Source organism: Anolis carolinensis, chromosome 1, assembly GCF_035594765.1.
Source record: "Anolis carolinensis isolate JA03-04 chromosome 1, rAnoCar3.1.pri, whole genome shotgun sequence".
Taxonomy (NCBI): Eukaryota; Metazoa; Chordata; class Lepidosauria; order Squamata; family Dactyloidae; genus Anolis; species Anolis carolinensis.
The window spans coordinates 307,039,578-307,051,818 of NC_085841.1; the positions used below are offsets into that span (position 1 = coordinate 307,039,578).

The 12,241-nt window shown below is 43.3% G+C and overlaps 1 protein-coding gene across 1 annotated transcript in view; it reads right to left on the minus strand.

Moving 5' to 3' along the window:
• The window catches only part of dcaf5 (DDB1 and CUL4 associated factor 5), a 71,419-nt gene extending 60,309 nt beyond the window's left edge, over positions 1–11,110 (minus strand). Inside the window, exon 1 of the mRNA XM_062968059.1 lies at positions 10,692–11,110. Within this exon, the coding sequence (XP_062824129.1) occupies positions 10,692–10,938 (247 nt within the window). The 5' untranslated portion in view covers positions 10,939–11,110. The remainder of the gene's footprint in view (positions 1–10,691) is intronic.
• Positions 11,111–12,241: the final 1,131 nt, after the last annotated feature.

The following is a 12,241-nucleotide window of genomic DNA, read 5'->3' on the forward strand; positions in this document are numbered from 1 at the left end:
ACTGTAGCTTGATATTGATTATTAAAAACTAGGTACCACTGAGTAAGAGCCAGTGTGGTGTAATGATTTGAATGTTGGACTATGAGATCAGGGTGTGAATCCCCACTCGGTCATGAAACCCCTCAGGGTGACCCTGTGCAAATTGCACACTATCAGCATCAGAAAACCCTGTGATAAGTTTGACTTCAGGTTGCTATAAATCAGAAAGGACTTAAAAGTACACAACAACAATGAACCACCGAGTTCATTAGTATTTGTCCCCTACTAGATGTTAGGACTGTGATCTTACAATTAATTACATAATCTAACTCCACTTTAATTCTTGTTTATATACATAGGGAATCCACATCCATTTCATGGAGAAGCAAATCCATTATTACACATTCTTCACTTCCAAGGGCAGTTTTGTTCAGATCTGAATTCCTGTTAAGTGAAAGAACTACAGTGGAGGAAACAGTTATATTGCAGTATAAGATTTAATTTACAGATACAAACATTATTACCTGGCTGCAGATGCACAATTTCACATGAGAGCTCCAGAGGGAAGAATAAAGCAGCTTATGGTTCTAAACTTTAGCTCACAGAGGTTTGCTATTCTCACTACTTTGCTTTTGCATATACAACCTCGCCACCTCCTTCTCACACACACAAACACACACACACACACACACAGTAGATAGGACCGGGGAGAAAAATGTGTCACGGTTAGAGCTCCAGTAGGTATTCCATGCCAAACAACTCTTTATCAGGAAACCATCTTCTAATAATTAGCTTCTGTACAACGATATCCACAGGCCATCTTAGACCATTAAGAAATAATTACATTCTATTTCAAGTCCATAATGTGATCAGGTGTTGCTTGACGACAAGCCAAAGTGATTGCCTCGCCCGTAGCTAATTCACATTATGAACCTAGAGAAGAAACTGAAGTAGTAAAGTCTGGGCTAAAGAAATGTGATTTGAGAGGAGAGGTAAAACAGTATTACTGAATTTCTGAGATGGGGTTCCAGCCATCACCCTTTAAAACGAGATCTAAACATAACTGAGTTTACAACAATGACAGTCGAAGTATTCTGGGCATAGATGGTGAGAAGAAAAGTTACTTTCCATGGAAGATGAGTGCATATCTTTATTTCAGAAATGTTTCTGTTTGTGATACATTGCCAGTTTTGCCCAGAGTTCCTTGTCATGAGAGGAATCCCTGCCTACCAAGAAAATGTTCACTGTATAGAACTGCTCCTATACAAAACCATTAAAACTATTACCTAGCATTCTCTGTTGTGAAAGGAATGTTCTTTAGGTTTCCTTTTATGGAATTTTAATTCCTCCTGTTTCATTATTCTTACTCATTTTCCTGTTTTGCTTTCTTAGGCTATTTAACAAGAAACATTTGACAGAGACAATGTTTTAACTCATGCTATTTTTGAGAGAAGAAGCAAAATAATATTGATCTTCTAATACAGACCAATATCCTTATTATGGAACATTTTTCTAGTTCACAATCAAGTGGAGAAACTCTAAACATGTTCTGTTCATTCAAATACATTAAAGTAAGAACAATGATGATTTGTGGCTTCCATGTCAGTAGGGTGACAAGCATCACGTTTGAATTCAAATTCTAAAAGAACTATCCAAGGTCTGAAACGAGTCTACAACCAGAGTTCCGCATTAAAATTGGAACTAACCCTTAAGTGGGTTCCCTGCTTCACTGACATGGAACCCACGGTCACTACTGTTGACACTATTTTTTCAGAGAATAAAAATGTGCCCTCAGCATAAAGGGAGAATTTAAACGAGTGTGTGGATAGTTACATGTACATTTACTTTATCATTGCCACCTTCCTCTAATTCACTTAAGTTATCAACTGCAAACAATTTACAAAGTTTCCATTCCATGCAGCGAGAAGACAAATGTCTCTGTCTTTTACCAGACATTGTAAATTTATTCAGATTACTTTTAAGACATAATTGCCCATGCCTGTTTTAAGGATACACTGAATCTAGGAATGAACATTTAATGCCATTTACATGTATCATTGCCCTGTCCTAATAACCACTCTCCATTGTTTTTCCAGTTTCTTCCATTTTCTTACCACATAAAATCTGCTAAGGAGAAAAAGATAGAACAGCAATACAGCATCTTCTAACTAATAGCATGAAGCATCTTGCTCTGAAAATGCTCTTTACTTTTTGATAAGGACATACTGTACATCTAAGAAGTATCTACCAACATATTTAGGAGGTAAGTAGATTCCCTGCTAAGCAGATATAAAAAGAGGGAGAACTTGTATTAAATAGTGGTTTGTGCTGAAGTGGAGTTAAAGGGCCTAAGTTCAAATTTTTATCAGAAAAGATGCCTGCTGGGTGGTCTTGGGCCAATCATACATTCTTCTCTCACATATTTGTTATGAAGAAAATAATAAGTAGAAATGTGCATGCCACTTGGGCTCCTTGAAGGAAAAATGGGATGTTACTATTATTATATACTGCTTTTTTCTCTTAAAGAGACTCAAATCAAAGAATTGTGCCCTAACAAATTTGTGAACATCCTTCGGCTCCTCCATGATGACATGATGACAACAATGGCTCCCAAAGTGACCCATTTAAGGTGGAATCAGGTGTCAAGCAGGGATGTGTTATTGCCCCTACCTTATTTTCCATCTTCATTGCTATGATACTTCACCTTGTTGATGGGAAGCTTCCCACCGGAGTGGAAATCATCTATCGGACAGATGGCCAGCTATTTAACCTCAGCAGACTGAAAGCCAAAACCAAGGTCATCACAACATCTATTATAGAACTCCAATATGCTGATGACAACGTAGTCTGTGCGCACTCAGAAGAAGACCTACAAGCCACTCTAAACACCTTCGCAGAAGCATACGAGAAGCTCAGCCTCTCATTGAACATCAAAAAAACCAAAGTGTTCTTCCAACAGGCACCAGCTAATCCCTCTGAAATGCCAGGAATACAACTTAATGGTGTAACATTAGAAAATGTTGACAATTTCCGCTACCTTGGCAGCAACCTCTCCACAAAAGTCAACATCAACACTGAAATACAACACCGCCTGAGCTCTGCGAGTGCAGCATTTTTCAGAATGAAGCCGAGAGTGTTTGATGATCAGGACATCTGTTTATAAAGCCATTGTCCTCCCAACCCTGCTCTATGCCTGCGAAACGTGGATGGTCTACAGACATCACACCCAACTCCTAGAGCGTTTCCATCAGCGTTGCCTCAGAAAAATCCTGCAAATCTCTTGGGAAGACAGGTAGACAAATGTCAATGTGCTTGAGGAAGCAAAGACCACCAGCATTGAAGTAATGCTCCTACGCCATCAACTCCGCTGGACTGGCCACGTTGTCCGAATGCCCGATCACCGTCTCCCAAAGCAGTTGCTCTACTCTGAACTCAAGAAGGGGAAACGTAATTTTGGTGGGCAGGAAAAGAGATTTAAGATGGGCTTAAAGCCAACCTTAAAAACTGTGGCATAGACACTGAGAACTGGGAAGCTCTGGCCTTTAAGCACTCTAATTGGAAGTTAGCTGTGACCAGCAGTGCTGCGGAATTCGAAGAGGCACGAATGGAGGGCTTAAGGGAGAAACGTGCCAAGAGGAAGGCCCGGCAAGCCAACCCTGACCAGGACCGCCTTCCACCTGGAAACCGATGTCCTCACTGCGGGAGAACATGCAGATCAAGAATAGATCTCTTCAGCCACCTAAGAATTCACCCACAGGACCCCACGGCTGGAAGACCATCATCCTCGAACTACGAGGGATCGCCTAAGTAAAGTAAAGTAAAGGTAAAAACAATGCAATATACATGTTAAAACCTAAATACTATAAACATTAAAATAGAATTAAACCTAGTATTGTTTAAAAATGAATGATTAAAAGTTTTTAAAAACTTTCTTCTTTAAAAAAAAGTAAAGGTAAAGGTTTCCCCTGACGTTAAGTCCAGTCATGTCTGACTCTGGGGTTTGGTGCTCATCTCCATTTCTAAGCCAAAGAGCCGGCGTTGTCCGCAGACACCTCCAAGGTCATGTGGCCGGCATGACTTCATGGAGCACCATTACCTTCCCACCAGAGCGGTACCTATTGATCTACTCACATTGGCATGTTTTCCAACTGCTAGGTTGGCAGGTGCTGGAGCTAACAGCGGCTGCTCCCGCCACTCCCGGGGTTTGAACCTGGGACCTTTTGGTCTGCAAGTTCAGCAGCTCAGCGCTTTAACGCACTTTGCCACTGGGGCTCCTTCTTCTTCTTCTTTAAAAGCCTGACTGAATTAAAAGGTTTTAGACTGCCGAAGGAAGGGCAGCAGAGAGTTTCAGTGATGCTATAGAACAACCCAACTTTCACATACATTGGAAAGAAAAAAAAAGAAACAAATGAAAAAGAAGGAACTACTCTTGAGGCAAAATTAGTATTAAGGCATAGAAGCATGTACTGAAGGCTTTATGGAAAGATGAGTACTTCCTAGGAGGAAACAAACCCTATTCCTGAACATCTTGGGGGTGGGGAGGCAGCAAGAAAAATCAGTGTTTAGAGAATGAGTAAGAGGTTTTACCTGATAAGATTATAGTTGAAAGAATGAAAACCACATGCAGAGTAAAGATGGGAAGAGAGGGAAGGTCAAGGCCATGGAAAACTCTGTAAAGTTAAGGACAATGGGGCTTGTACTGGAGGTAGAAAAGAAAGAGTTCTATAAGCATCACAAGTGAACTCTAAGAGAGGAGAAATACCATGCTAGTGCATGCTAGTGCGATTTCTGTCACATCTATGGTATAAAAATTCTACACCTGGCAAGAGCAGTAGATATTCTTATGCAGTAGGTATTTCAGAAACAGGAGCTCTGTGCATCTGGTATCTTATTAAAACACTAGCAACATATCAATGTCTTACTGAGAGACCAGATAAAGATACTTGCCATATCTTTATCTAACCAAATGCTATTGTTTCATTTCAGTAGAATGCCTCATTTTGCTGGTAGAGTACTTATCAAGTTTCAAAAGCTTTAATTATTCAATTTATTTAGAACTTAAATTGAGAAGGAGAAAAATCACTGCTTGCAGCAGTTCTAGAAGAACCTGAGTAGCTCTCAGGTTCCATTATGACACAAGGGTTGAATTTTTAAAACTTATAACAAGGATTGACATTATAGATTTCCTACAGCTATAACACTTAAGCAGTACAGAATGATATTCAAGGTGTTTATATGTCAGTGTTATGTTTTTGTTTAAATATTGACTCTGCTAAAACACTAGTTCTTCTACAATATCTCTAGAATTCACATTACTGCAATGATTTAACATGCAAAGGGAACAAAGTTCCTTATCTGCTCTTAAACTACCATACTGATTCCGATTCTATGATTTATCTGTATTCCCTATTGATACCATGTTCACTTCAAAGCTGTGAGGTGCAGCTAAAACTATTACCTATATTAAATTACGTGTATATAGTTTAACACCACAAAGGTACCTCAGGATGGTGTAGAAAAGGATAGAGCAGTTGTTTTTTTCATTAATAGATTATTCAGGTCTTAAAAATACTGTTTCCCTCCCACCTGATCAGGAACCAGAAACAATGCTTTAAAGGCCTAACAGTTTTACTAACTGAAATTGTAATTTCATCTTAAATGCAACAAGTATCTGAAACAAATACTGTCTAGAAAGTAGTCGCTTCTCTTTTTAAAGTAAGGCTAGTGGGTGCAAAAATATGTTTTCAGGGGCCTTGCAGGGAACCAAGTGCCTCATAGTTGACTTCTAGGGACCCACGGCACATATTTTTTTCTCTCTCCTAGTTTAGGTGAAATAAGTATAAATATATCTTCATTTTCCTCCATAATGCTGATGGGTTTTGAACTTGTTTATTTTTTAGGGAATTGCTACTACAATATGAAATGTCCTTAAATTTAGCAAAATAATACCTTTAAAATTGTTTTTTTTTTTGTTCTTCAAAACAAACAGAAATTAAAGTTTAGACCAGTGTAAAATCTCCAATAATCTCTTAAATCATATAGCACATGGTTGTTATATGTTTTCCGGGCTGTGTGGCCATGTTCCAGAAGTATTATCTCCTGATGTTTCGCCCACATCTATGGCAGGCATCCTCAGAGGTTGTGAGGTATGCTGAAGACTAGGGATATTGGGTTTACATATCTGTGGAAGGTCTAGGGTGGGATATATAAACCTTCCTTATTTAGTTTTCCAATATACCTCACAACCTCTGAGGATGCCTGCCATAGATGTGGGCGAAATGTCAGGAGAGAATACTTCTGGAACATGGCCATACAACCTGGAAAACACACAACAACCCTGTGATTCCGGCCATGAAAGTCTTCGACAACACATGTAATACATGATTACTGCCAATTTAACAGCAGCGGCAATATTCTTTGATGTTGAGAATGATGACTTCCTTTGGATATTTTGGACTTTCATCTCCCAGAATCCACAGACAGCTGGGAAATATTCAGGAGTTCTGGGAGTTGACATCTCAAACATATGAAGGACAGACGATTAAGAAGCACAACTATACAGAATCTCTTGCTGTCTTCAAGAAAGGTATGGGATAGTTTACAGAGCTGGATTGAAACTAGGTTAAAAAACTAGCTGATTATAGATTCAGTAGATTATAGATTTTATTAGATTATATATTCAACCTCAGTTTCTTACCTGTAAAATAGAAACAGAAGCCCTTCGTGGTAAATTATTAATTAAAATCACATAGAAATTATTACTAAAATGCTTGAAACTTTGACTTTTTAATGTATTTTCCCTTTTCTCCAGCCAATAGGTCTGAGTTAGGCACAGTGCAGAACCCTCCTCTGTTCCAGTTTTCTATTCTTTCTTTGGGGCACTGTGGGCTAGCACATGTGTTCAGTGGAGGACTAGGATATTAATTAAGAATTAAAGATTGTGTGTGTGTGTGTATATATACAGAATGGGCCTAATGTCATGAAATGGATCCAATATTTAATAACTCGTTTTAAAATTTACAATACCATTGCATCATATACAGGACCCTTTTGTGACTTTTAGCCTACCCTGTGTGTGTGTATAACAAAAATAATATCTTTGTGCACTTGACACATCTTGATTAACAATTAGGCTCCCAACTAGGTAGAAGAGATGAGTATAGATGGACAGGTTCTAAATCAACAACTAATAATAAAAAAACCAGACTGTGGTACAGGTTGAGTATCGCTTATCCAAAATGCTTGGGACCAGAATAGTTTTAGGAAGGTTTTTTTGGGGATAACTCTATGTACATATACTGTATACATATAATGGGATATCTTGGAGATGGGATCCAAGTCTAAACATGAAACTCATTTTTGCTTCATATATACACTATTATTAATAATTTTGTTTATGAAATTATTAATACACTGAACCATCAGAAAGCAAATATGTTACTATCTCTGCCAACAATGTGGGCAATTTTTGAATATTTTGGCATACTCTCTGGTATGGAGTATTTCTGCACTTCTGAAGAGGGCAAGGGAGAAGTGAGGGCTGCCTCAACCTGACACTTGTCCAGAAACTTTGCCCATTTTACAAGAGGGAAGGCTCAGTTTCTGTACACACACACACACACACACTCCTATCAATGAGTTAAGGCCAAGATAAACAGAAAGAAAAATGCCTGCTTGACACTTGTACAAACAAATGTGTTACTATCTCTGCCACCCATCTAGACAATTTTGGAGCATATTGGATGGTGGAATTCCAGATTAGGGAAGCTCAATCTGTAGTTCTTTCTGATTAATAACCATCATGGCATGCCTGGATGCCACACTAGCATATTTCTGAGGAGGGCAAAGGCTACCTCCAGCTTGAGACTAGTCAACACTTTGCCCATGCTTACAAGGGAGGTCCAATTTCTGTACACAAACACACACATAGAGTGAATCCCTCAGAAAGCAAATATGTCACTATGTCTGCCACCCGTGCGGGCAATTCTGGAGTAGTTTGGTATTCCAGATAAGGAATGCTTAACCTATAAGTATCCCAAATCAAAAAGAACAATGGAGTGACTGAATGGGACAGTGTGTCTACCATAGGACATTTCTGAAAAGAAATCGAGAAACAAGGCCTACCTCTGACTCAACACTTGCCCAAATACTTTGCCTGTGGTGGTTGAAAGAGGGAAAGCCCAATAGAGAGAAAACAATACAGACACCAAAATCCTGCCAATTGACCAAGGCTGGCGGGGAGGAAGATGCCTCCAACTTGACACTTGTCCAAACACTTCACCCACGGTTGAGTAAGGGAAGACCCAATTTCTGCACACAGACACACATGCGGAGTGAGCCATCAGAAAGAAAAATGTGTTACTATTTCTGCCACCTGTGTGGGCAATTTTAGAGCATGTTGGATTTGGGAATCCCAGATAAAGGATGCTGAAGATTAATAAGGACCATGAAGTGTCTGGATGACATTTCTGAGGGAGACAAGGAAGAAGTGAGGGCAGCCTCTGGCTTGACACTGGTTGTCATTTTGTTCATGCTTACAAGAAGGAAGGCCCAATTTCTGTACATAAACACATACATAGAGAGTGAATCCTCAGAAAGCAAATGTGTCACTATGTCTGCCACCCATGCAGGCAATTCTGGAGTAGCTTGGCATTCCAGATAAGGAATGCTCACCTTTAAGTATCCCAAATCAAAAAGGATGATGAAATAACTGAAAGGGATGTTGTCTGCCTACTGTGGGATATTTCTGAAACTTGGCACTTGCCCAAACACTTTGCCTGTGGTGGTTGCAAGAGGGAAAGCCCAAGAGAAACAAATACAGACACAAAAATCCTGCCAATTGACCAAGTCTGACGGGGAGGAAGATGCCTTCAACTTGACACTTGTCCAAACACTTCACCCACGGTTGCATGAGGGAAGACCCAATTTCTGAACACACACACACACTTGGAGTGTGCCATCAGAAAGAAAAATGTGTTACTATTTCTGCCATCAGTGCAGGCAATTTTGGAGCATTCCGGATTTGTGAATCCCAGTTAAAGGATGCTGAAGATTAATAAGGACCATGGAGTGCCTGGATGACATTTCTGAGGGAGACATGGGAACAGCGAGGCTTGACACTAGTCCAGGCGCTTCATCCATATCTACATGAGGGAAGACTCCTTTTCTGTACATAAACACACGCTGAGAGGCTCAAATGCAGAGGGCACCCAACCCTGCCAATTGGCCACCAAGGCGGGCAGACAGAGAGGGGGAGGATGCCACCCTCGATTCCGCGGCCTGTCGCTGTGAGGAGCTCGAGGCGAGCGAGGCCTGCAGCTCCACTCAAGCCCCGGCCTAGAGTTGGCCACTTCCCCTCAGCGCCAGGGGCGGCGCAGTGGGGCCGGGGGGCGGACCGTTTGACACCCCAAACCGCTGCCTCGGGCCCCGAGGGACGTCGACGAGGACGAGCCAGGCCAGGAGGGGGTCCCGGCTGGGACCTTTTCGGTCGCCCAAAGCGGCGCCTCCCTCCCTCCCTCCTCCGCCCCTTCTGTCGCAGCAGACACCTGACAGCAGCAGCCCCTTCCTCACAATACACCTCTATTCGCTTTCCTTACGACGATAAGCAAGCGCCAGGCACCCCGGAAAAATATTTCAAAACAAAACACTCCCTCTCCCCCTTAGGCCCCTTTCACACAGCTGTATAAAATCCCACATTTTGTGCTTTGAACTGGGATATATGGCAGTGTGGACTTAGGACCCTTTAACACAGCCCTATATCCCAGAATATCGAGGCAGAAAATCCCACAATATCTGCTTTGAACTGGAATATATGGCAGTGTGGATTCAGATAACCCAGTTCGAAGCAGATCTTGTGGGATTTCCTGCCTTGATATTCTGGGTTGTATGACTGTGTGGAAGGACCCTGAGTCCACACTGCCATATATCCCACTTCCATGAAGATCTTGTGGGATTTCCTGCCTGATATTCTGGGTTGTATGGCTGTGTGGAAGGGCTGAGTCCACACTGCCATATATCCCACTTCAATGAAGATCTTGTTGGATTTCCTGCCTGATATTCTGGGTTATATGGCTGTGTTGAAGGGCCCTGAGTCTACATTGCCATATATCCTAGTTCAAAGCAGATTTTGTGGGATTTCCTGCCTTGATATTCTGAGTTGTATGGCTGTGTGGAAGGGCCGAGTCCACACTGCCATATATCCCACTTCAATGAAGATCTTGTGGGATTTCCTGCTTGATATTCCGGGTTATATGGCTGTGTGGAAGGGCCCTTTAATAATCTTCAGGCTGTTTATTCCCTTCCAACTGGATTAGAATCCAGTTCAAACCCGGAATCCCCTCACACACACATAAACACAAATGTGTATTTCTCTCAGTCTCCATTGAGGCGGCGTTGCTGCTCTTGTTATTGACTTCACCAAACGGGGATTAGACCCAGCTTGTCCATTTTGTTCGGTCATGAATCCACTGAATGTCCCAAACATGACATCAACGAGCCCTTCTCCTCATCTAAGGAAGTCTTAGGATGGAAGGCCAAACTTCCCCTTGGGTGGAATAAGGAGTGTTAGAACGGATCGGGGAAGGGGAGGGCGACACCCACCGATCCGGCCCCCAAAGGGAAGGACCTGTCAACCATTTTAAGATCTCTGTTTGGGAAACACAAACAGAGGAGGGAGGCTTCTCGCGTCCGGGGAGAGGGGTCTGCGCTTGTACCTGAGACGAGCCACTGGCCTCCATTGTTGGAGAACTCGATGGCGTTGACGCAGCCGAAGTGGCCCAGGAGGTCCTTCTTGTAGAGGTTCCTGCAGCCGCGGAGGCGCCGCCGCTGGAAGTCCTGCGTGAGCAGAGGGTCGCCCCGCAAGCCCCGCTGCGAGAGGAAGCCCACCACCGAGCGCATCGGGAGGCCCGCGCCGACCCCGGCCCCCCCGGCCCCGCCGCCCCCGCCGCCCCGCCGCCGCATCCTCGGGCCCCTCGCCCGCCCTTCGCCTTCCTCCTGCCCACCCGCCTGCCTCCTCCTCCTCCTCCTCCTCCTCTCTCTCTCCGTCTCTTCCCCCCTCCCCCTTCGTCAGGAGGCAGGGCAGAGGCGCGGGGCAAACACTCCGCGGCTTCCTGGTCCCTTCCAAACCCCGCCCCCGGCTCCGCTTCCGCCCTCGGGTTGGACCGGCTCCGGGTGAGGCGCCGCCGCCGGTGCCGCCGTCTACACTACACTAAGCCTGGAAGGAAGGGATGCGCCTTGGAACGCCTGCCTGCGGAATGGTGGGAATTGTAGTTTGCTGAGGTTGAAATCGGTCCCGCGCCAGCACTCTCTGGCAGCGAAAGAGCATTGAAGGCTGGAGTTGTAGTTTCACAAGAGATGCTTCTACACCAGGAAATGGGCAAGCTTGGGCCCTCCGGGTGTTTTGGACTTCAACTCCCACAATTCCTAACAGCCTACCCTGTCGAATGGATGCCATTTGGCAGCGCTTTCACTGCCAAGGCTATGGAATCCTGGGAGTTGCAGTTTCACAAGGGCTGTTTTTAGTCAAATGAATGCAGCTTGACAGTAATGACACTGCTGAGGCTGCTGAAATGATGAGAACTGTAGTTTGCGGAGGAACCAGCACAATTTGACAGAGAAGGCTCAAGACCTTGGGAAACTACAACTCCATAGGATTGAGCCATGGCAGTTAAAGCCGAGTTGTAGTTCCACAAGGGGTGCTTCTACACCAGGCATGGGCAAACTTGGGCCTTCCAGGTGTTTTGGACTACAACTCCCACAATTCCTAACAGCCGTTAGGAATTGTGGGAGTTGTAGTCCAAAACACCTGGAGGGCCCAAGTTTGCCCAAGTCTGTTCTACACTGTCTAATGAATGTCGTTTGACAGTATTTTCACTGCCAAGGCTCAATGTTATGTAATGATTAGAATTGTAGTTTCACTACACTAGCACTTTTTGGCAGAAAAGGCTCAAAACCTTGGGAAACTACAACTCCTGTGACTCCATGCACTAATCCCTGGCAGTTCTAGTGGAGTTGTATTTCCACAAGGGGTGCGTCTACACTATCTAATGAATGCCGTTTGGCAGTACTTTCACTGCCATGGCTCAAGGCTACGGAATGCCCGGAGTTGTAGATCCACACGGGGTGTAAGTTGTCCAATGAATGCAGTTTGACAATATTTTCATTGTTAAGGCTCAATGCTATGTAATGATTAGAATTGTAGTTTGCAGAGGCACCAGCACGGTTTGACAGAGAAGGCTCAAAACCTTGGGAAACTACAACTCCC